General features: G+C 36.1%; 5 protein-coding genes across 5 annotated transcripts; all 5 read left to right on the forward strand.

The window, feature by feature from the left end:
* The first annotated feature begins 3,504 nt into the window (after positions 1-3,504).
* LOC138131013 (brachyurin-like) lies at positions 3,505-4,805 on the forward strand. The gene is made up of 6 exons (XM_069047764.1): positions 3,505-3,655; positions 3,713-3,743; positions 3,796-3,946; positions 3,997-4,250; positions 4,302-4,441; positions 4,495-4,805. The coding sequence occupies exons 1-6, from the start codon at positions 3,605-3,607 to the stop codon at positions 4,669-4,671; spliced, it is 804 nt and encodes a 267-aa protein (XP_068903865.1). The 5' UTR covers positions 3,505-3,604; the 3' UTR covers positions 4,672-4,805.
* Positions 4,806-5,789: 984 nt separating this feature from the next.
* LOC138130362 (transmembrane protease serine 9-like) lies at positions 5,790-11,315 on the forward strand. The gene is made up of 11 exons (XM_069046807.1): positions 5,790-5,950; positions 6,002-6,152; positions 6,202-6,455; positions 6,510-6,649; positions 6,702-6,870; positions 10,167-10,246; positions 10,304-10,331; positions 10,386-10,536; positions 10,590-10,840; positions 10,895-11,034; positions 11,086-11,315. Exons 1-11 carry the CDS (start codon positions 5,869-5,871, stop codon positions 11,251-11,253), a joined length of 1,614 nt encoding a protein of 537 aa, XP_068902908.1. The 5' UTR covers positions 5,790-5,868; the 3' UTR covers positions 11,254-11,315.
* Positions 11,316-12,545: 1,230 nt separating this feature from the next.
* LOC138131008 (brachyurin-like) lies at positions 12,546-13,887 on the forward strand. Its single transcript, XM_069047758.1, has 7 exons — positions 12,546-12,694; positions 12,754-12,787; positions 12,835-12,985; positions 13,034-13,200; positions 13,256-13,342; positions 13,398-13,537; positions 13,584-13,887. The coding sequence occupies exons 1-7, from the start codon at positions 12,644-12,646 to the stop codon at positions 13,743-13,745; spliced, it is 792 nt and encodes a 263-aa protein (XP_068903859.1). The 5' UTR covers positions 12,546-12,643; the 3' UTR covers positions 13,746-13,887.
* A 5,176-nt stretch (positions 13,888-19,063) lies between these two features.
* On the forward strand, positions 19,064-20,427 carry LOC138131575 (brachyurin-like). Its single transcript, XM_069048649.1, has 7 exons — positions 19,064-19,228; positions 19,283-19,316; positions 19,366-19,516; positions 19,564-19,730; positions 19,786-19,872; positions 19,925-20,064; positions 20,111-20,427. The coding sequence occupies exons 1-7, from the start codon at positions 19,178-19,180 to the stop codon at positions 20,270-20,272; spliced, it is 792 nt and encodes a 263-aa protein (XP_068904750.1). The 5' UTR covers positions 19,064-19,177; the 3' UTR covers positions 20,273-20,427.
* LOC138131576 (brachyurin-like) lies at positions 20,337-21,820 on the forward strand. The gene is made up of 6 exons (XM_069048650.1): positions 20,337-20,474; positions 20,528-20,697; positions 20,757-20,923; positions 20,980-21,066; positions 21,115-21,254; positions 21,307-21,820. Exons 1-6 carry the CDS (start codon positions 20,427-20,429, stop codon positions 21,475-21,477), a joined length of 783 nt encoding a protein of 260 aa, XP_068904751.1. The 5' UTR covers positions 20,337-20,426; the 3' UTR covers positions 21,478-21,820.
* Positions 21,821-23,833: the final 2,013 nt, after the last annotated feature.

Below are 23,833 nucleotides of genomic sequence, written 5' to 3' on the forward strand. Positions count from 1 at the left end.
ACTCTATTATTTATTTAAATAATAAGTGAATACACGTCACTTAAATTTAATTAAACTTATGATGCGAAATAAAAAAATATTTAAAATACAAGTGTAGTAATAGTACCGATACGTTCCGCTAAAGTTAATTTCTAAATTAGGTTTTGAAGGGCGAACCATGAGACCCTGTAAAGATTTGAATTGTGTTCCCTGAAACTACTCTGTCAAATCTGAAACAGGGTGGGACGCTACATTTGTTGGTGTCATCTGGGTCTACCTTTAACGATGCCTTTGATGCTCTACATCAGGATCCTAAGTTAATTGTATACGATGGACATTGGGTAATCCTCCTTCGGACGAGAGAAGAAGGAACAAAAATCTTTTCAAAATGGTCTTTGAAAAGGTTGCTTTGGCGAGAACACGTTTTCCCAATTATTCAATTCAAGAAGCTCACTTCTTAGGTAAAATTTAAATGTTGCTCAAAAATCTATTTTTGGTTCGCCACTGTCAGAATTTGAGAATTTTCTCCTATGTGAACGGATTTTGATAAATGTCACAACTTGTCAAAACGAAACGTCAAGCCAATTTTAAAGATTTTAAACGATTTGGAGCTTTTAAGGGGCTCGTCGAACCAAAAAACGTTGTATTCAACTCGTTCGTGTGTAAATTAGGCCTTTTTTGGCACTCGTGCCAAAAAAAAAAACCAATTTACACACAAACTCGTCAAATAAACTACTATTATGTGTACACCGCTCACGATAGATTGAGTATTGTTAAATTAACATTATATTGGTTCCCTGCATGTCGCTATTTACAAGACATAATTACATAGCCAAAAAATAAAATTAGTTGACCTTGAAACTCCCAATCCATCCTGAATTTACTACGCTAAACTCGCATTATGTTGGTTCTCTGCATGTTACTATTTTAAGACATAATCACATAATCACATAAAATGATTTGACTTTGAAATACACAATCCATCCTTAATTTACTTTATATATTTATCTATTTTAAATAATCATAACAAATACCACTTGTAATAATCATAAGTACCATAAATGTAAGATTATCTAAGAAAACGACAAGCATCTAACAATCTTATCATCCGTTGTGCGTAAACTTCTTAGTTATGGATTAGTAAAAGTCAATAAAACACTACAAGTTAAACACTTAAACTATGCTCTAGTCACTCTAAAATATTGACCTTTTCAAAAACGGATGAGATAAGAATTACAAAATAAACTATAAAATTATTACAGAAATTGTTTTTTATTACTATTTTATGTTTGACAAAATTACTTGTAGCGCCAAAAGATGAAATAAGCAGAAAATAAACCGGTCAAAAATCAGTAAATGTATTAACCAAAGTAACATTAAAATTGTTCTCTTTTCTTAATTTTTGGAAATGATAATGTATACACTTCTTCCAAAGAAAGAATAGTAAGGTGAGCCATTAAAATCTGGGCTGAACATTTTCGCCGAAGTCGAAGTCAAAGTCAGGAAAGTATATTCCCTTGGAATAGGTAGAATGCACTACAAAAATTAAAAATATTTTCTAACCTAATTTTATTTCGTTAAAATGTCAGACGTTTCTTGTGTCATTTTCTACGCTGGAAAAATGTTTGTTGCAAACAATTGAATTTCCATAGGTGACAACCGATATGATCCTACGTATCCATTATTTTTGTGATTTTAATAATTGCTTATTATTGTTATTAAATAATAATTTATTGAGAGAGGTATTTTTCTGTCAGAACTTAACATTCATTAGGCTGACGTTAAAAGCTGTCTATGTTTATGTGCATTATGATAATGCCAGATAATGTAATAGTGATCAAGATTGCTTTGTGATTGTCTTTTGGGTTGAATTTTTACCTGGTCAGGCTTGTCACCTTACGTGAATAATGCCAGTATATAAAAATTACTGTGAAAATTAAGAACAACTCCATTTTGGAAATTTTCTAATTATGTTAATTCAATTGATTCTTCTTTAAAGTCTTGTTTAGAGAGAATACTTAATTTACGTTTAACTGATTTACAATGGCGTCAGTCCACTTTACCGATTAGATTTGGTGGTCTGGGAATTCGTCGCATTTCCGATATTTGCCTCCCTGCTTTCCTATCTTCAATTAATGGGGTTAAAAAGCTTGTTTCTTTATTACTAAACTCAAAGGATAATGAGCTTAATATTCACCATTATGATGAAACTTTAGCAGTCTGGGGTGTAGCAAATGAGAACGAAATACCAACAATTCCACAATTTCAGAAGAATTGGGATAATATTAATATCAAAGGAATAATTGCCAATGACTTAATCTTTAATTCACCTAGAGACTTGGCTCGTTTTAAAGCTTTGCAATGCAGAGAATCAGGATCTTGGTTACATGCAATACCTTCTCCTAATATTGGTACTCTTTTAGATAACACTTCCTTCCAAGCTTGTATTGGTTTAAGATTGGGTTGTAATCTTTGTACACCTCATATTTGCAAATGCAATGCGAAAGTTGACGAAATTGGCACCCATGGTCTAAGTTGTTTTAAAAGCAGTGGTAGATTTTCAAGACACACTGAAATTAATTCCATTATCAACCGGTCTTTAACTTCAATTCATGTGAATTCGACTTTAGAACCAAACGGACTCTCTCGGGATGACGGAAAACCCCCAGATGGGATGACTTTGGTCAACCTTTGGTTTGGGACGTTACTGTTGTAGATACACTTGCAGACAGTTACGTATTGAAATCATCTGAAGTCTCAGGTTTTGCTGCTGAAATGGCTTGCAAACGCAAACATAGCAAATATAGTTCAATCATTTCGTCAAACTACGTGTTTAAAGGTTTAGCATTTGAAACCTTAGGCCCTTGGTGCAAAGAAGCCATCGATTTCATTAATGTCATTGGAAACCGACTTATCGCGGAATCAGGCGATTCAAAATCAAAGAAATTCCTTTTCGAGAGGATTTCCCTTGCCATTCAACGTGGAAACGCTGCAAGCATTCGGGGCACTTTTCCAGATTCCGCAATATTATCGGAAATTTTTGTATTATAAAACAAAAATGTTTTTTGTTCGACACTGTCAGAATTTGAGAATTTTGTCCTATGTGAACGGATTTTGATAAATGTCACAACTTGTTAAAACGAAACGTCAAGCTAATTTTAAAGGTTTTAAGCGATTTGGAGCCTTTAAGGGGCTCGTCGAACAAAAAAACGTTGTATTCAATTCGTTTCACTCGCGTTTTAAAATGGCCCACGCGTGCCAAAAAAGGCCCAATTTACACACAAACTCGTCAAATAAACTACTATTATGTAATTATGTTATTAATATAAGCTCTTACTAGTGTTTTTCGTTTAGTATTTATTTAGCAAAAAATTTGTTTGTAGAGGTGCTTAAGGGCCATAATGATTAAATTTTATCACTGCGAGAAAGCAGCCTATTATAGATAGTCGCAAATTCAAAATCATTAGTGTTATAAGTATCTAACAATGATCAGACAGCTACTACAACGATGTCAGATAAGATAAATAAATTTGCAAATATTTCTACTATAAAAAGTAGTCAATTTGTAAAGTGGATCTAGTTGAGAGGCTTCTCTAAGACCAAATAAATACTCCGCTCCACCAACATGAAATTTCTCGTTGTTTTAATCTCGTGCGTTGCTGCGATTTGTGCTAAGGTATACATTTTCGAGTTGTTAGTGTTTACATGAATTAATGAATAATGAATTTTTTAGCAAATTCCTGCTCATGCTAAAAGCAACAAAGGTAAAAGATTTACCTTCTAATTATGTGATTTATTTAATATGAACATTTTTAGGCCTTCGTATTATCGGAGGACAAGAAGCAAGAGCCGGTCAATTTCCATTCGCAGCAGCAATAACCGTTCAAACAGAAACCAGTCAGTTCTTCTGTGGGGGCGCTCTGATCAACAACGACTGGATTCTGACATCTGCTCATTGCGTCACCGGGTAAATCTACTCAAAATAATGTTAACAAACGGTTCAATGCGAATTTTCAGGGCAGTCACTGTTACTATCCGTCTTGGCTCCAACAACTTGCAAGGATCTGATCCCAATCGTATTACTGTGGCCAGTTCCCATGTAGTACCACATCCAGAATTTGATCCGGATACTTCAGTTAACGACATTGGACTTGTCAAGCTCCGAATGCCTGTCGAATTTACAGATTATATCCAACCAATAAACTTAGCTTCAACTCCTCTACCAAATTCTGCAGCTCCTACTGCCATCGGATGGGGACAAACCAGCGATGGTACTGAATGATTTTAATTGAAAAAGGTATTTTTGACAACGTATATTTCAGATGATCCAGAGTTGTCCAACGGACTCAATTATGTGGGTTTGGCTGTTTTATCAAACGAAGAATGCAGAATGGTTTATGGTAATCAACTTACCGACGATATGGTCTGTGTCGAAGGAAATTTCAACGAAGGAGCTTGCCTTGTAAGTTTGGCAAATGTAAAATGTGAAATCAGTGTAAATTTTGTTTCTTGCAGGGTGACAGTGGCAGTCCTTTGGTGGTACGCTTGATTGGAGGTCTGTTCTTGCAGCACGTTGGAGTGTTCAGTTTCTACAGTGGCAACGGCTGTGAAAGCACTGATCCTTCAGGATACACAAGAACGTACGCTTATATTGACTGGATCAGAGAGACGGCAAACATCACCATGTTCTAAGTACGTTCATTTTGAATCACCAAGTGATATAAAGAATGTGTCAAAATTGGATAGTTTGGTTCAGGACTGGAAACATTATTTTTATAATTGTAATAAAAATAGACCAATAAAATTTTTATGAATAAGAGAAAAAATTATTTATCAATTTATCATGATAGTGCTTTCGCTAAATTTATTCTCGTTCAAATCAGACATCAGAAAGAGTTCATCACATTTTGATAATCCTTTGATCTATCGATGGCAACTGTGAGGTGATACCTTTTTTTGGCACTCGTGTGCCTTTAAAACGCTCGTTTCACTCGCGTTTTAATCTGGCCCACTCATACCAAAAAAAGCCCAATTTACACACGAACTCGTTAAATAAATAACTAAATCATGATAGTGCTTTCGCTAAATTTATTCTCGTTCAAATCAGACATCAGAAAGAGTTCATCAAATTTTGATAATCCTTTGATCTATCGATTGCAATTGTGAAGTGATACCTACTTTGTGGTTGTTCGAATAGAATTTCTCTCTTATAGAAGTTGCAAAGCCATTCCTTGAGATAGTTACTTTCCTTTCAAGTTTTTATATTATTGGAGTACGCTTGGAAAAACTTTTAGATTTTCGTATTTTCCAATAAGAATTCCTTTGTTCTTACTTACTTATTTTACCTTTATCACGTTTTACACCAAAAACTTCCCATTCATACTATTTGATGCACTTATTGTATGAATAACCCTTTTGCAACAACGGTCCATTTCTTGATAAGAGTTTCATAATGCGTTGGTCAAAATTGTACTAATTGGGGAAATTACTTACGATACTTGATAATGCTAATGGTAGCATTTAAGTCTTATATTCTTTGAAAATCATACAATTTCAGTTATGTGTAGGTCAGGGCAAAAACTAGGTCATTCCAGGTTTATTATTTGTGCAATACAAGCAACATTGATAATATTTATAGAGGAGATTAATAACTATTTAATCACTACAGAGACAGCAACTAATTGAGGAGTAGCATAAATTTAAAACCATGAGTAGGTATTATTACTTTACAACGGCCAGACAGCTACCATAACGAATTAATACTTTAAGATAAGATAGATATTTATTTATCTTATTGCGGGTACTTCCACTATAAAAGTAGTTATTGCATGAAGCTAATCTAGTTGAAAAGCTTTTCTAAAGCGGAATAAGTATTCTCACCCCATCGACATGCAATTTCTGGCTGTTTTGGTCTTGTGCGTTGTTGCCATCTGGGCCAAGCAACTTCCCGTCTACGCCAAGAGCAACAAGGGTAAAAATTAATTTTTGATTGAATTGTTTGTGTTAATGTGAAAATTCTTAGCGGCTCGTATTATTGGGGGTGAAGAAGCAAGAGCCGCCCAGTTTCCATTCGCAGCAGCCTTAAATGTTCAAACGGCAACCACTCAGTTCTTCTGTGGGGGCGCTCTTATTACCAACGAATGGATTTTAACATCGGCTCACTGCGTCAACGGGTAACTTCACACCAAATAAAACTAACAAATAGTTTATCGCGGATTTTAGGGCAGTCACTATTACCATACGTCTTGGTTCCAACAACTTGCAAGGAACTGATCCCAATCGTGTTACTGTGGCCAGTTCACATGTAGTACCACATCCAGACTTTGATCCGGATACTTCCGTTAATGACATTGGACTTGTCAAGCTCCGAATGCCTGTTGAGCTTTCAGACTACATCCAACCAATTAGACTAGCCTCAACTAATCTGCCAAACTCTGCAGCACCTACTGCTATCGGATGGGGACAAACCAGCGACGGTACTAACCATTTTTGATCCACGATATAATGTTTTAACAAATTGGAGTTTTCAGCGGATCCTGAATTATCCAGCGGACTCAATTATGTTGGTTTGGCTGTCCTGTCAAATGCTGAATGTAAGATAACTTACGGTAACCAAATTACTGATGATATGGTTTGTGTTGAAGGAAATTACAATGAAGGTTCTTGCATTGTAAATCTCACAAATGTAAACTTTTAAGTCAGTTTAAAGTTTGTTCTTTAAGGGTGACAGTGGTAGTCCTCTGGTGGTGCGTTTGATCGGCGGGCAATTCTTGCAACACGTAGGAGTTTCGACTTTCTTCAGTGGAAATGGTTGCGAAAGTACTGATCCTTCGGGTTACACAAGAACGTATCCTTACGTCGATTGGATAAAAAATGTGACAAGCATTGAGTAAGATGTAAAGTATTGAGCGCAATAAAGAGAAGGTATAAAAAATATGTTTTCTTTTGATACTCGTAAGTAAGATTTTACCACAAAAATATTTTGGAATAGTGATTTTAATTCTTTTCCACTTGTCAGTGTTCATCTTGCACTTGATTTGTTGTCTTATTTGTGAGGTAATAACTCCTCAAGTGGCAATTTTGTTGTGTTTAAATGATTTTTATGCCTTGTAGCCTCTTTGACCTTTGAAAATCGCAGATTTTAATTTAATATATTTACGCTTACATTTTATTGCTACATCTGTAGATGAAAATAATTAATAGTTATCTAATAAACTAGTTTGTTAATGAAGGCGATTAATAATCGAAACTGTTTAAAGCACGAACGAGTGTAGCGAGTGAGTGGCTTTAATAGTTGAGATTATTAATCGCTCATTAACAAAAGAATTGATTACAAAATTTTTTCGTTGACCGCAAACTTTTTTTTTTGGTGACAAATTTTGAAATTAAAGCCAAATCAAAACCAATTTCATCTTTTTCCATAAAGATCAGACCTTATAAATACCTTCATTCTTTTTTTGTCCTCAGGGTAGGCCATTTTTAAATTTTTCAACACTTTCTATTCACTTTTCCACAAAGAGTGTCAGAAGACGTCAACTCCATTCACATTCAATTTCACGTAAAAATCACGATTGCTACGGAAACCTAGTTACCTTTGAAGAATATGACATGCGAATTATAACCAAAAATGTCAGTTTTTGAAAAAGTGAATTTGTAATTGTGCAGTTATGGAGCTATAAAATATAGAAAATCCTGCTGCACTACCTGCTGCAGTGTTGGTAAGTGTAAGGTTGTTTATACATCAAAATTTAATCAAAACGTCAAAATCGCAAAAATCGTTGACTAATGAAAAATAGTGTATTAATGAGGTCCATTAATACACTATAATTTAGACAAAAGAATTCATTAATATTGAAATTAACAAGCGGTCAATTGAAAAATAATTAAACTTATTGTACTATGGCGGCCACAAAATTTTGGCCGTCACTTTCTTGACATTCAAGAAAAGTGTAAATAAACCTTTAGGAATCGTAACCCTACTTTCGATTCTTGTCATTTTGACAATCAATTTAAACTGTTTGAAGCTCATATATTCCAAAAATCCGGATTGATTGAACAAAATTAGAGCAATCGTACATAGATAACCTGAGGTAAACGTTCTGTGTAGTAGAAATGACAAAATAATTTTGAGTTTTGAAATTTACCACCCAAAAAACAACGTTCATAATCAAGACGGTAATCATGATGACAATAAAGTAGGGATTACAATTTTTTTTTTTTTTGAATTGACAGACAATGACGGCCAAAATTTTTTGGCCGCCATAGTACATAGTGAAAGTGAACAACGATTTTTGTAAAGTGTTCATTGGGAATTCAATGCTAAGGCGTGTTCGTGTGAATGATTAAATTTGCAGATAATAAAAGAAAATTAAAATGAACTGTTGTATTATTTCGGAGACTGGGGCTGTTCGTTTTCCCTACGAATCGATTTCCCTTTTAAAATTTATTGTGCTTCGAATGTCCAAAGGAACAATCCGGTTACGTGTATATTAGGTTAGAATTCCATTTTTGTCTTAGCTGGCCCCACGATGACTTTTGTGTTCTAAGTTGAGGCTCTTAACACGTTCGCTACCGCCATTAAAAAAAATTGTGATTGAAAATTCTCTTGTCAAAAAATTGTTAATTTTTGTTTATTGTACTTATGGCTCATAAATGAGACAATGGTCTATCTATAGTAAGTAATAATTTTGACCAATAGATCATGTGTCCCATATGTGAGCATGAATCTGGTCAATTTGGATTCCAAGAAAATTAAAATAAAGTAGGAAAATTGATTCCCATACAAAATAAAGTTTATTCTGTAAACATTTGCAACAAAAACAAAAATTGAATGCTATAAAATTTATACAACAAAATTTTGGTCCTCATTTTCGTTATTTTCTTCATCGTGATTATTCTCACTTTCATCAAACATTGAATCTGACTCTTCAGGTGAAGACGGTTCCTAATCACTGCCAGAATCTTGATATGGTTCTTCTGGGGGATTGTCATTATCTTCATCGCCGGAATTCAAACCTTCAAAAACTTTATTTGCTTCTTCTTGCAATTCAGTTTCTCTTAGACGTTGTCTTTTTGAAGACATGGCACAATTATAATTAATCCCAAATTTACAATCAATTCAACGAGGTTTTGTTAGCGAAGAAATGAACTGTGAAAACAACATAACCTCTAAAGAAAAGCCGAGACCGCGCGACACACATGTGAGTCACACATTCGTCTAGTAGAGTCTAGATCTAGACCTTTCCTCAGTATCAAGTCTCTAGCAACAGCCTAGACAGAAAAATTTTACAGATGTACAATTACATTTTTGTACACATAGCCTCAAAATGGGTATTTCCCGGTTGTCTTCGGAGTGCGGAAACAACGATTTCCCGCACGCGGTGTTTTTTACTTTGCAGCAGAAGCTAGGGGGAATTGCATTGTAAGATTGGTGTTTAATGCCGGAAACGGAAACGGAAACTTTAAACAAAATGGACGCTTCGTCACATTTACAATTGTCAAATTAATTCGCAACACCACAATAAATAAGTAATTTTATTATAAAACAAACAAGAATACAATACAAAAAGGTAAGAGTAATAATAGGGCCTTGAAAATGTTAAATTATTTTTATTTTTATTTTGTTTTAAAATATTTTCGAGTTATTCGTTACAAAAAATATTTGTACCTAACTTTTGCGGGAAGAAATTTCCCGCGTTCGTACTAATGCAGCACTCCCTACGGTCGTGCCGCAAATAAAGTGCTCACGCGGGAAATTTCACTTCCCGCATACGTTAGGTAAATAACTATTTCGGCTCATGGATGAGCCAGCGGTCTATAATGTAAAACCGCCCGACTCATATATGAGCCCCGCGGTAGCGAACGTTTAATTACAATTTTCTGAGAACATCAAAAAATTCTAAAGCGGCCTATCTGAACCATTTCACCATTAAATTTTTTTTTTATTGTATTTCCGTATAAAGAGACAAAATTTTATTAAATACCTGCAATTAAAAGGGATAATTATTTTACAAGTGACCGAAAAACAGCTTAATCCAAAGATAATTGCCACTAAAAGTACCTACAGAGAACTGTAAATATAATTATTACCTTAAGACTAATCATTATTGTAAAACTGGTAAGATAAGATAAATATATGTTTATATACCACAAAGAACTGATTAATTATTGAAATCAATTATTTACAGTTTTGAAACAGTGTCAAGAGTGCAAGATGAAACTAGTAATTGGTGTTTTATGTCTTGGTTTGCTTTCCATTTGGAACGAGGTACGTTCTGTATTCTTAAAGTAATTAGCGATTTTACTCGCGCTATTTCATTTTTAGCAATCTGTGGTGTCTGCCAAAAATATAGGTAAAGAACGATATAACTCTTGCTTGAAAAATTAAACCACATGTTTACATATAGGGGCACGCATTATTGGAGGACAAGAAGCCAAAGACAAGCAGTTCCCATTCATGGCTGCAATTAATGTCGAAACAGACAACTCAACATATTTCTGCGGAGGAGCACTCATCACAAACGAATGGATTTTGACTTCCGGTCAATGCTTATCAGGGTAACAATACAAGAAAATCACGGACCAATACTGTAATTTAATTTTTATTTTAGGGCAGTTGTTCTAACTGTGAGCTTGGGATCCATCGCTTTAGAGGGAGAAGATCCCAATCGTGTAATTATCACCACTTCAGAGTTCACCATCCATCCCGACTTTGACCCAACTACTTTTGTAAACGACATCGCTTTACTTAAGCTTCAAGTTTCCGTATCTTCGGACTATATTAAACCAATCAAACTAGCCGAGATCAATTTGCCAGTAATTCTAACCCCGACTGTTCTTGGATGGGGTCAGACCAAAGACGGTAAGCAATGGGAATCACATATTTGGATTAAAATCTTATTCTTCACTTTTCTAGACAACAATGATCTAGCACCAATACTAAACTATGTGGATGTTGGTGTTTTGACCAACGAACAGTGTCAGCTTACGTACGGATCTCAAATAGTTGACAGTATGGTTTGCGTTGGAGGAAGTACTAATGAGGGTTCGTGTTACGTAAGTTGTCTACATTTATTTTATTAAATTTATCTTATTAATTTTTTTAAGGGTGACAGTGGGAGTCCTCTGGTGGTGCGTCCTCTTGGAGCTAGTTCTTTACAGCACGTTGGAGTCTCGAGTTTCTTCAGTGGGAACGGCTGTGAAACTACCGATCCTTCGGGATACACAAGAACGTATCCTTACATAGATTGGATTAAAAGTGTGACAGGATTGTAGAAAATAATAGTTGTAGTAATGTATCTTGTGTAATAAAGAGAAATAAAGATAACACAATACAAGTTTATTTGTTTTGTTGCTAGAGCTTCGTAAAGTAATAAAACAATAATTCATCTAGCAGAATGATAAAGAAATTAAGTTTTTAGTAGCAATTGGAGGTATTAACTAGTTAATCATTTTATTACTTAACGTGTTCTGTTACGATAAAAATTTTTGGGGATTTTTTTGTGTTTTTGAACAGAGAAAATTTATTACAGACATTTTTTGAAAATCTGATACAGTAAGAATAAGTTTTGTTAGAACTAAGATTTTTTTTTTTATAGAATAAAAGAGTTGCCAGTGGAGTTATATACATGTGTCCCAAAATAGCGTACAAACTACTTACTACCTTATCGAGGATGCTTAAATGTACATGAAAAAAATGTTTCCGACAAAAATATCAATTAATTATTATTATTATTATTATTAACGGTAATACAATGTAAACAAAGATATATTTGTACATCATTACCTTGCACTGTTACTGTAGTGGATTTAAATAGTATATTGTATATCAAGAGTTGAAAATGAAAGATTTCACACGAGTTTGCAGAATTGAGCCACAAGCCGTAGGCGCGTGGCTTAAGCAAACGAGTGTGAAATCGAATTTTCAACACGTGGTATACACGATATTTTTTCGACGACCACAAAAAAAAACGCTAATATTCGGCATCCCTTCAATCTTCAAATATCATTCGACAGAGCTGCGGCCAAATAATTATGCCGTTGTTCGGAGATAGACATCGTTAATCATCGGCCCGTGTACAATATAAAAACACACAGCTGTCGGCCAATCAGATTTCTCAAATTTTTCATTGTACACGGTTAGGCTGTTCGTTCGTGTTCGTGTTGAAATCGTTTGCAATTTTAAATTTTCACTAAGGAAAAACCGTGTGAAATGTGCCATATTTCACAGTGGTCGTCTGAAAACATTTTTTTCGATTTCCAAATCTTCTAAATTCTCTATTATGCAGGATTAAATATTGGTAGTGACTGATCTTGCACTTTGTGATGATATGTACGATTAGAGGTAGCTGTCCTGACAATTTCATACATATATTTCAAAATAATTGACGTGTTAAGTGCCACTTTCAAAGACCGCCAAATCAGCAAATAAGTCCAATAGAATTTTTCTGACGTTTACGGTAATCTCTTCTACACCGTAGTGCATTGTTAGTACGCCATTTTTGGGACACCTGTAGTTATAATAGGTACTGTAATTTTCCAAAACATAGAATTTATTATTTAATCTGAGATAAAAGGATTTGTACTAAATTTTCGAATTCTACCGATATTGTTGTTACGATTTTTAAACATTTTTCTTCTGTTTGCACGATACTGATAATCAAAGATGAATATTGTTGCGTTCTTCTCGTCTTTTGCATTTTTGACTTTGCTCCAGGTAAGCTTTCAGACTTTCCCTAGTCAATGTTATTTTCCAAATCGTGATGAATCTTTCAGGCCACAACTGCTTCAACTCGACGAAACAGCGCCGGTAAAATATTTTCTTCAGCGTTTCCTTTTTCTCAAATATTTTTTTAGCTTCACGAATAATTGGAGGACAACTTGCAAGAGTGTCTCAGTTCAGGTTTTCAGCGGCCATCCACGTCCAAACTACGGACAGCAAATTCTTCTGTGGGGGAGCTCTGACAGGAAATCAATGGATCATAACTTCAGGAAACTGCGTCTATAAGTGAATAAATTTTTTTCTTGAATGCGTTCATCTAAACTGCCCTTTTAGCGCTATCCTTTTCACAATTCAGCTGGGGTCTAACACTTTGGAGGGCGACGATCCAAATCGCATAGTTGTTTCCACTTCCACATACTATTTACATCCAGATTTCAATCCAGATACTATTGACAACGATATTGCTGTGATAGAACTTCGAATGCCTGTAATGCTGAACGGTAACTCAACAAAATGAGTACCATAGTGGTACCACCTCTAGAAATTTTTTTGTAGGGTATATACAACCTATTTATGCTGCGTCAGTCCACTATGGAAATTACACAGAAACTATAGCTCTTGGTTTTGGACAGACTAGTGATTGTTAGTAAGTCTCTTCATCTAAAAAAAGGTTTCTTCAGAATTTGTTGATTGTTAGCCGATGGTGATCTGTCTAACGACCTTAGATATGCAGACGTTACTACTTTAACAAACGAAGAGTGTAAAATATTTTATGGAAACCAAATCACCGACAATATGGTGTGTGCTAGTGGAAACTACAACGAAGGAACTTGCATTGTGAGTGAAATTTTTTCCAAAAAATATTTTACAGAAAATGTTTAAGGGCGACAATGGTGGACCTTTGGTGATAAGCAACGGCAAATATTTTCTACTCATTGGAGTTTCCAGTTTTATTAGCGGAAACGGTTGTGAAAGTACCGATCCTTCTGGTTTTACAAGGGTTTATCATTACAGGGAATGGATCACAAACGTAACCTCGTCATAAATTCCGCATTTTGGTACCTAATGTAATACGATAATTTGTATTTAATCATTGGTACCACCAAGAGCAACTACGAGTATTCTTTCTAATACTAATTGTAATTTCAATGCAAAATTGAAATAAAAGATAATCAGCGAAAAATGTGTTCAATTGTTTTGTCATTTGTTAGTTTCTTCTAAAATATGAAGATATCTATCTAGTCTTTAGAAGATTTCAACTACTTCCGAGTTCTGATTTCAGCAACCTTGATACAATTTTGAAGTCAAGCTCGTCAAAGGGTTTCCAGATTTCTAGGGAATTTTGTATTAATTGGTAATTCAAGGTAACGCATGCAACTACATCTGCAACAGATCTTAAAAAGTAGAGTTTGAAAATTAATATTGGAAGTTTTTTGATGTAAATGACAATTATAATACACTGAAATATTGATAAAAATTTTCTTAGAGATCTATTAAACACTCGTAGTTTAATAGCCATAAACGACTCCAAATTGAATATAATAATAGACCTATTAGAGACGTAAATTCTAAAAACGTTGTATTCAATTCGTTCGTGTGGGTTCGTTCCGCTCGCGTTTCAAACTGGCCCACTCATGCCAAAAAAGCCCAATTTACTACTACTATGTAATCTTTAACAAAACTCATGTTTAATCAAAAGGAACGAATAGCCTGTAAATAAAAACGTTATAACAGTGTGCGATTTATGGTTGCTTTAGAATTTTATGGCATTCTGTTGTCGTATAAGCATTATCATAACGTTAATCTCTATGCATAAAGAAAGCAAAAAAATACTAGCAACTCGACAAATGATACAGGTGAAGTGTTGAATTTCTTCTTAAATGTTTTTTACAATTGATTATTATTTTGAAAGGAATGAATGCTTTATATTAATAACATAATTACATAACATTTTTGTTTTATAATACAAAAATTTCCGATAATATTGCGGAATCTGGAAAAGTGCCCCGAATGCTTGCAGCGTTTCCACGTTGAATGGGCAAGGAAAATCCTCTCGAAAATGAATTTCTTTGATTTTGAATCGCCTGATTTCGCGATAAGTCGGTTTCCGATGACATTAATGAAACCGATGGCTTCTTTGCACCAAGGGCCTAAGGTTTCAAATGCTAAACCTTTAAACACGTAATTTGACGAAATGATTGAACTATATAAAAAATTAAATTAAAAATGTTACAGGTACTTTAAACATTACATTTAATGTGTATATTAATATATTTCTAACACGTTTCATTAAAAATTTTGAGCTGTATTTATAAAAAAATCAAAAAAGAAAGAATCCCCTCTTCATTTTTGCCTAGTTGCTATGTTTGCGTTTGCAAGCCATTTCAGCGGCAAAACCTGAGACTTCAGATGATTTCAATACGTAACTGTCTGCAAGTGTATCTACAACAGTAACGTTTCAATACGTAACTGTCTGCAAGTGTATTTACAACAGTAACGTCGCAAACCAAAGGTTGACTGAATGTGTATCTCGGGCCTTGGCCCGACTTGCTTGCCGGTTAGCCGGTTAGCGTATACACGTTGCCACTAAGAGTCCGTTCCCATGGGAGGGCACCGGCTAGGCCGATGGGCTTTCTTCCCCCCTTAGTCCCACACATAAATTGCTAATCGCGACGCCCGTTGCCCACGGAGCGGTGGGATTGGGTAGTCTGCCGGAACGCTTTATGGGTAAACAGATTGTGGTCTGCCATTTACCTGTACCACACTTGGGGGCTAGACCGCACGCAGTCTCCCCGTCCTCTTCTTGCCCGAAGGCAAGAAAGATGTTACACCGCTCCCCGAAACGGGTACCCTTGCAGTGTGTCACGCGCATCGGTCCCCAGAAGGGGACCCTCACGTCATCCTCTCATAAACCATTCTCGTAAACCATGCACCTCAAATCCGTCAACTTCGGGGAGCTGTCTGCTCCCCTAATCTCTGGGGCCCGAAGACCAGCGCCTCGTCTACCTCCCAGGGACGGCTCATGTTGGCTCGAAGGCCCCACTCTAAGCCTCTGCCACAGGCCATCGCTATTACCACTCTTAACCATAATCATCTCCTCGTCTTTGCCATGTCACTACTTCGGGGAGCTGTCTGCTCCCCTAGTTCAAAAGTGGGTGACCTAAGGCGACCCACCCCTGTCCACCTTTCGGGGACATCATCCGATGAGCGGAGCAGATAAACATCCTTCTGAACCGCCCGATTTGCCCATAAAGTCTGCTACGACTAACCGTAGACCCGGTGGCACCACGGGGAGGTCTGGGCGGTCTCGGCAAACCACCTGCTGCGGCGTGATCTCGGGTGGTGAGTGCACACCTTCTACCACCGCAACCACGGTACTGAATATGGATCTTGGGCCTTGGCCCGACTTGTCTGCCGTAACGACTAAAAGTCCTAGAAGATTGCTACCTACCGGTGAGCGTATACACGTTGCCACTAAGAGTCCGTTCCCGTGGGAGGGCACCGGCTAAGCCGTTGGGCTTCCCTCCCCCCTTAGTCCAACACATAAATTGCTAACCGCGACGCCCGTTACCGTAGGAGCGGTGGGATTGGGTAGTCTGCCGGAACGCTTTATGGGTAAACAGATTGTGGTCTGCCATTTACCCGTACCACACTTGGGGGCTAGACCGCAGTCTCTCCCGTCCTCTTCTTGCCCGAAGGCAAGAAAGATGTTACACCGCGCATCGGTCCCCGAAACGGGGACCCTTGCAGTGTGTCACGCGCATCGGTCCCCCGAAGGGGACCCTCACGTCATCCTCTCATAAGCCATTTTCATGAACCATGCACAACAAACCCGTCAACTTCGGGGAGCTGTCTGCTCCCCTAATCTCTGGGGCCCGAAGACCCGCGCCCCGTCCACCTTCCGGGGACGGCTCATGTTGGCCCGAAGGCCCCACTCTCGGCTTCTGCCACAGGCCATCGCTATTACCACTCTTAAAACCTAAATCGTCTCCTTGTCTTTGCCATGTCGCTACTTCGGGGAGCTGTCTGCTCCCCTAGTTCAAAAGTGAGTGACCTAAGGCCACCCACCCCTGTCTACCTTTCGGGGACATCATCCGATGAGCGGAGCAGATAAACCTCCTTCTGAACCGCCCGATTTGCCCATAAAGTCTGCTACGACCGACCGTAGACCCGGTGGCACCACGGGGAGGTCTGGGCGGGGTGTACACTCACGATCTCGGCAAACCACCTGCCGCGGCGTGATCTCGGGTGGTGAGTGCACACCTTCTACTACCACAACCACGGTCCTGTAACGAAGTTACTAGGAAACGCTCCCGGTGGCGGAAAAATTCCGTTCTTTCTCCGTGCCGGGGCAGAAAATTAGCGCGGAGCCGACTGCCTCAACCGCGTCCACCGAATCCGCCCCGGAACCCGTGTTTCTTCTGGACGACAATACCCGGACTCCGCAGCCCCACCATCGCGCGGCCGAGTCAACAAAAGTACCGCGCGGAGCCTGCAGAGCTCATTCCGATTCCAGTCCCGCTCCCGAAGCAACCTCCGACTCCAACCTCTCTTGCATCCTGCTTTTCTCCCCTTGTCCCGGCCCGTTCCTTCCCATTGCAAGGGAACCCCGGCCATCCCGCCATCCCCTAAGTGAACATTTTAATAGTCACCCGTTATTTTCTAAAATAAGAAGGTTCCAATGCGTCCCTGAAAGTGTTTCAATTCAAAAACGATTACTCTAGAAGATTTGAAACATATTTGTGGTGCCACCGGTTTTATTCCAATAACTGTGATGAACTGAAATTGTAAATGTCGATATTTTTTTATAAAATTAAAAGAAAAAAATGAAGGTGGAAGTGGACTTGTATAATTACTAGGAAACTGGAAATTTCCAGTAGATAGAACTTATCACTCTATTTGAGATAAAAGGATTTAAACTAAATTTTTACTTATTTGCTTGATTAACTCGGGCTAAGCCCTCGTTAATCAATCTGCAAATTCATGAAAAAAAGTATGACTTGCATAACTAGTTGTACAAATAACTATTACATTTTTGACTTTGTTCCAGGTAAGTGGAACTTTTGCTTATTCTAGATACTTTTAGTTTTAAAATGTAAAATAATTTTTCAGATCACAACTCCTTCAGATTTACGAAAGAGTAAAAGTAAAATATTTTTCTCTGCAATTGCATTTTTTTTTCAATCAACTTTTCAACATTTTCAGAAAATATGTAACGGTGATAATAAGGAACCTTGGTGATAACCAAATACTCTTTACTCATTGGATTTTCAAACTTACTGATGGCAATCGCTGTAAATGCACTGATTCTTTTATCCTTAGTATTCAACCTTCTTTTCAATATTGCTATTTACTTTAATACTAAAATATTTTCAAAAAGTTTAGATTAAGATAACAGTTATTAAAATTGATCCTAATCACTTCGATTAGAAATAACTAATATGATATCGGGTCTTAAATGATGATTTTCAAAATGTAAATTACAGTGACACAATGAAGATAAATATGGCCAACATTTATCTTCTTTTTAGAGGCTCGTAAAGTAATTCAATTAGCTATTTATGTAACCAGTTAGGAAATGCGTTATTTTGTGTAACGAGTGGAATATTTGCGGGACGAGCGCAGCGAGATCCCGCAAAATCACAGGAGTTACACAAAATTGCATTTCCTAACGTGTTACATACAAGATTTTTTCTAATTTTGACAAAAAAAAAGTTTCTGCAAACGTTAAACAAAGTAATGAATTTCATTAATAATAAATTATTATTGTGTTAAAATATCAAGTAGGTAAGTAGGCACGGTTATTTTGCTTAAAAACAAAAAATATGGCAGTCTCAACTGGTGATACAATAAATTTTTCCTAACCAGTTAGGAAAGATTTTACTTTTCGTAACCAGTTACGAAAAGTGTGACGTTTCCAAACGTCAATTAATTTTGAAAAGTGTCACTTTATATGTCAAAATTAGAAAAAATTATTTATTTAGCAGAATTACAAACACATAATATCTGGAGTAGTAATTGAAGGTATTATGTACATAAATTTTATTATGCATTAATTTAACTTAAAATTGTATGTATTTGATTTTTAGAAAAGATTAAATCATGATAAAAATTTTAATTTGTCAAGATGTTGAAAAATAAAGTTTATAAAATTTCGATTTATTATGAGTTTTCTTTCTAACTAATCGGTTAATCTGCAAGATTTTGAAATTATTTGTAAGGAAAAATATCTTGGTGGTACTAGTCGCACACAAATAAAAGCAATTGTCGACCAATTAGGAAGGTATCAGGTAAAAATAAATTTTTAGCTTGTAATTGGGCTTGTGTAATTACTGATAATATCCGCTAGACACAATTTATTAAGTATTTTATTTGAGATAAAAGGAATTACACTAAATTGCTGAATTGAAGCCAAATTAGCAAACAAAGGTTTCTTTAAATAGCGTCCTGTTTCTTGCACCGAACTGACAACCAAACATGAAAACTCTTGTCATCTTTTCATTTTTTGTATTTTTCACTTTGCTCCAGGTAAGTTATCAGATTTTTTTTCGATAATTTATTTGTGCAAATCTAATTCCTCAGGTCGCGACCCCTTGGAGTTTACGAAACAGTCCTGGTAAAATATTTGTCTACGTAATTTCCTTTCTCTTCATTTAATTTTTCAGCATCGCGAATAATTGGAGGACAACCTGCAAGAGTGTCTCAGTTCAAGTTTTCAGCGGCCATCCATGTCCAAACTGAGGCCAGCAAATTCTTCTGTGGGGGAGCTCTAACAGGGAATCAATGGATCATAACTTCAGGACACTGCGTTTACAAGTGAATAAATTTTCTCTTGAGTGCTTTCTTCTAGACTGTCATTTTAGCGCTCTCCTTTTCACCATTCAGCTGGGATCTAACACTCTGGAGGGTGACGACCCAAATCGTATAATTGTTTCAACTTCTACATACTACTTACATCCAGACTTCAATCCAGACACTATTGACAATGATATTGCTGTTATAGAACTCCGAATGCCTGTTATGCTAAATGGTAACTTAACATAATAAGTACAATATTGGTACCACTTTTAGAAAAAATCTTGTAGGGTACATACAACCTATTTATACTTCGGCATCACATTTTCTAAATAACACAGAAACTGTAGCTCTGGGATTTGGACAGATTAGTGATAGTAAGTTCCTCTATCTAAAAATATTTTTACTTTATTTTTTACTTATTTTTAGCTGATGGCACTCTTTCCAACGATCTCAGATACGTAGATGTTACTACTTTGACAAACGAAGAGTGTAGAATATTTTATGGAAACCAAATCACCGACAATATGGTGTGTGCCAGCGGAAATTACAACGAAGGGACTTGCATTGTAAGTGAAATGTTTTTGAAAATAATGTTTACAGAAAATGTTTCAGGGCGACAATGGAGGGCCTTTGGTGATAACCAATGGGAAATATTGTCTACTCATTGGAGTTTCGAGCTTTATTAGCGCAAACGGCTGCGAAAGTACCGATCCTTCTGGTTTTACAAGAGTCCGGCCTTACACCGAGTGGATTAATAACATAACCAGATCATAACCTTAATCAAAATTCTAAAGATAAAAACACTTAGGAATTCTTTAATCCCAATCAATAAAAGATAAACGCATATATGGGATTTAGCAGTTTGCCAAACAGTTTTTTGTAATCATATCTTAGTTATTCCAGCAATAAATCGTGCAAAAAACGTAAAATGGTTTTGTTCTATTTACTTCTAACGTTGACGTGCTTTTTAAATCAGGTAAACTAAATGCAATAAGTCAAATGAAACATATTTAATGATATAATATTTAGACCAACGGAACTTCTTCACAAACAAGAGTGATAGGTGGTGAAGATGCTAGAGCTGGTCAGTTCCCTTTCGCCGCAGCTATTCAAGTACAAACCAGTACCAGTAGGTTCTTCTGTGGAGGAACTCTAACTGCCAATCAATGGGTTGCCACCTCTGGTCACTGTGTTTATAAGTACTAATATAAATAATTTTCACTTACAACGAGGACCAATTTTGCATTTATTTTTCTAGTGGTGTTGTCTTCACAATTCAATTAGGATCAAATGAGTTGGTTTCTGATGATCCCAATCGAGTCACTGTTTCTTCTTCCACTTACATCCTGCATCCAGATTTTAATCCAGAAACTATAGAAAATGACATAGGCTTAATAAAGTTGCGTATGTCTGTAGAGTACCACAGTAAGTTTATTTTTTTAAAGATATTTGCCAGAAGAATCGATTTGGTACCGTTGTAGTTTATCTTCATCCAATACATCCAAGAGAGGGAACGTTATCGGACAACGCTAGTGTATATGTGTTGGGTTGGGGACAAACCAGCGATTGTAAGAATTTTGCTCTCAACTAATTTAAAATTCACTAATTATCTTTAGCTGATGCTGAACTTAGCAACAGTCTTCAATATTCAGTGCTTTCTGTCATCACAAATGCAGAGTGCCGGATAACTTATGGGAATCAAATTACTGATAAAATGATTTGTGCAATTGGAAATTATAACGAAGGAACTTGTACTGTGAGTTGTAAGCAATTCTTTTTTTCTTTTGGTGTTGATTATTGTTTTGTAGGGTGACAATGGGGGTGGAATGGTTGTACAAAATGGTAGAACTTACGCTCTTGTTGGTATTGCTAGTTTTGTTAGTTCGGATGGTTGTGAAAGTATTCATCCTTCCGGTTTTACAAGAACGGCGCCCTACTATGAATGGATGACGAACATAACGAAGGAAACGGATGATTAGTTTTTTTGAAATTCATTTATTAATCTAGAGTAATATCTGATATTAATCTTTATTAGTGATAATACATACGTATTATTATTCACTTCATGAAGTGGTTTTTTCCAGACTTGTTTAATCAATATTGAACCGTCTCGACTTTTTTCTATTCTTCTTTGAGACATTTTTTGACGTTGTTGTGCAATCCGCAATGTAACTTTTCGCCCCTATTTGGTGTATTATTGGTTGCTGCTTTCCATCGGATGATATTCTGGCGGAAAAATACGAAACAAAAGTTGTGAGAAAGAAATATTTATTGATCCTACGTTGTGTTTTATCCATTAGTTTAATTTAGGTAAGTTCTACGAGAGGTCGTAGTGTAACATTATTTAAAAAAAATCCTTCTTAAATAGCTATTTGTGTATTAAGAGCGCAAAGTGATACATTGTCGATTAAGAGATTGAGAGATTTTCTCGAAATCTACAATGTACATTTGCGCTCGCAACACACACAAGATTTTTCCTACAATCGCAACTATGACTACTACATATTATTTTATTTGAACCAAATCAATGTAATACCTAGTTACAATAATCACTGGCCATCTGATTTTAACAAAAAATTCGAAGAGCGAGCGTTTTGTACATTTTTTAAGGTACTATATCTTTAGAATTTAGCGCCATTCCGCTCCACAATTTTTCGCCTCGAAATTAAAAGAGAGGACATTATCGATAAATCCCGTGAGTGTGACAAAGAAGTATACACAATTTTAAGGGATGTTTGTATCCTGTCAAACAGATTAACTTAACATTGCTCGAAATTAAAAGAGAGGGAGATATATCTCTGCACCGTTGGCTATACCTTTGTGATATAGTACCTTAACATTTTTCGCGCGTGAGCGACAAAGTGACAGTCCTCGGAAAACGTCAACTTTGCGTTGTCAAATGCAAGCGCAAAGACCTACTTTCTACATCGATTGTAGGAAAATTTATATAAAAAGGTACAAATTTGTACAAAAATTATTTTTTTTGTCATCTTGTTTTAATTAATATCTCCTAACAGGGTTATCACAGAATCCTAAAAAAATGTGCATTACATGATTTTTGTATTTATCGGAGAGTTAACTAACTGGCGAAATAAAACTGTTTCCAGAAACTGGGTCTTAATCGCCTCCTGACGCGAAAATGAATAAATAAAATAATGAGGCAGGCTTATAACTCTAATTCGACAATTATTAAATGTGCAATCGCAAAAATGGTAAATGTTGGGCCACCCGGTATAAAATTATAATTGTGCAACAAGAAAGCAAAGAGAAATAAAATTAGACCATTTTCTATTTTTTTAAGTATAATACCTACCTAAATTGGGCTTCTAAATGCTTTTAGGCAAGTGCTAAGAGTTTGACCCTTACAATGCTATACATATTCAATTCCATTGAATTTCTTAGAATTCTTCTACTCTCGTTTGAATTTCCCAAAACCGTCCTAATTAATTTGTAATCTTCAATTTTTCTCTCTCATTGTTGATTACGTCTATGCAGGGGCGTCCTGTTCTAAAGCCATGCTGTTCTTTCCTTAGGCCTTTGTCGATTTTACCTATTATTCTATCATTTTACAGAAGAGCTTGTTTAGCGTGCTCAGTAGCGTTATTCCTCTCCAATTACTCGTATTACATGTCTTCAAGTTTCTTTACTTTGGTACTTTATTACTTCTATCTTCCAATGTCTTGGTAATACCTCTTCTTGTCAAATTCTTATAAATAGTGGTAATAATATGGCAGCGGATGTGTGTGCGTCTACTTTTAGTAAGTCTCCCGAAATTTGGTTTATTCCAAGTGTTTTATTGTTCTTTAAACTATTTATTGCCACTATCAGTTCTTCTATGCTGGGTGGTTCTGTGTTTACATTCGATTCTATTATTCTCTCTTTTCTTTCTCTTTTTATGTTCAATATTTCTTTAAAATGCTCTACCCATCTTTCTAATAGCTCGTCCAGCGTTGTTAGTATTTGCTGGTTTTTGTCTTTGATGATTTTACAGTTCCTTTTTGTGTCACTGAGGTCTCTGATTTTCTCGTTTACGTAGAGTGTTTTGTTGTCTCTTTTCATCGCCGCCATTTGTGCCTCTTCCGCTATTTTTTCTGTTTAATTGGGAACCTTTGAATACCAGAAGAAAACACATTTTGCAAAATTTTATTTTTTTAGTTTTGTAATATTCTAAATTAATTTGGCGAATATTTTTTATTCGTCTTTTATGTGTGTTCGTTTCCTCTCGTAATAAATTATTATCATTATAAAACTCGAATCTCTATTGAAGTACTTACTGTACTTAGTGTAAAGTACATAATTTTTTCTTCACATAATATTGGACAATACTAAACATTC

The sequence above is a fragment of the Tenebrio molitor genome, chromosome 5, assembly GCF_963966145.1.
Source record: "Tenebrio molitor chromosome 5, icTenMoli1.1, whole genome shotgun sequence".
In the NCBI taxonomy this organism is placed as follows: Eukaryota; Metazoa; Arthropoda; class Insecta; order Coleoptera; family Tenebrionidae; genus Tenebrio; species Tenebrio molitor.

Coding starts and splice junctions, on each gene's coding strand:
- LOC138131013 (XM_069047764.1), top strand. CDS start 3,605: ATGAAATTTCTCGTTGTTTTAATCTCGTGCGTTGCTGCGATTTGTGCT. Junction 3,656..3,712: donor TTGCTGCGATTTGTGCTAAG/GTATACATTTTC, acceptor TGAATTTTTTAG/CAAATTCCTGCTCATGCTAA. Junction 3,744..3,795: donor TCATGCTAAAAGCAACAAAG/GTAAAAGATTTA, acceptor GAACATTTTTAG/GCCTTCGTATTATCGGAGGA.
- LOC138130362 (XM_069046807.1), top strand. CDS start 5,869: ATGCAATTTCTGGCTGTTTTGGTCTTGTGCGTTGTTGCCATCTGGGCC. Junction 5,951..6,001: donor CTACGCCAAGAGCAACAAGG/GTAAAAATTAAT, acceptor GAAAATTCTTAG/CGGCTCGTATTATTGGGGGT. Junction 10,332..10,385: donor GGTGTCTGCCAAAAATATAG/GTAAAGAACGAT, acceptor GTTTACATATAG/GGGCACGCATTATTGGAGGA.
- LOC138131008 (XM_069047758.1), top strand. CDS start 12,644: ATGAATATTGTTGCGTTCTTCTCGTCTTTTGCATTTTTGACTTTGCTC. Junction 12,695..12,753: donor CATTTTTGACTTTGCTCCAG/GTAAGCTTTCAG, acceptor TGAATCTTTCAG/GCCACAACTGCTTCAACTCG. Junction 13,201..13,255: donor AATGCCTGTAATGCTGAACG/GTAACTCAACAA, acceptor ATTTTTTTGTAG/GGTATATACAACCTATTTAT.
- LOC138131575 (XM_069048649.1), top strand. CDS start 19,178: ATGAAAACTCTTGTCATCTTTTCATTTTTTGTATTTTTCACTTTGCTC. Junction 19,317..19,365: donor GAGTTTACGAAACAGTCCTG/GTAAAATATTTG, acceptor TTAATTTTTCAG/CATCGCGAATAATTGGAGGA. Junction 19,517..19,563: donor TCAGGACACTGCGTTTACAA/GTGAATAAATTT, acceptor CTGTCATTTTAG/CGCTCTCCTTTTCACCATTC.
- LOC138131576 (XM_069048650.1), top strand. CDS start 20,427: ATGGTTTTGTTCTATTTACTTCTAACGTTGACGTGCTTTTTAAATCAG. Junction 20,698..20,756: donor TCTGGTCACTGTGTTTATAA/GTACTAATATAA, acceptor TTATTTTTCTAG/TGGTGTTGTCTTCACAATTC. Junction 21,067..21,114: donor TTGGGGACAAACCAGCGATT/GTAAGAATTTTG, acceptor AATTATCTTTAG/CTGATGCTGAACTTAGCAAC.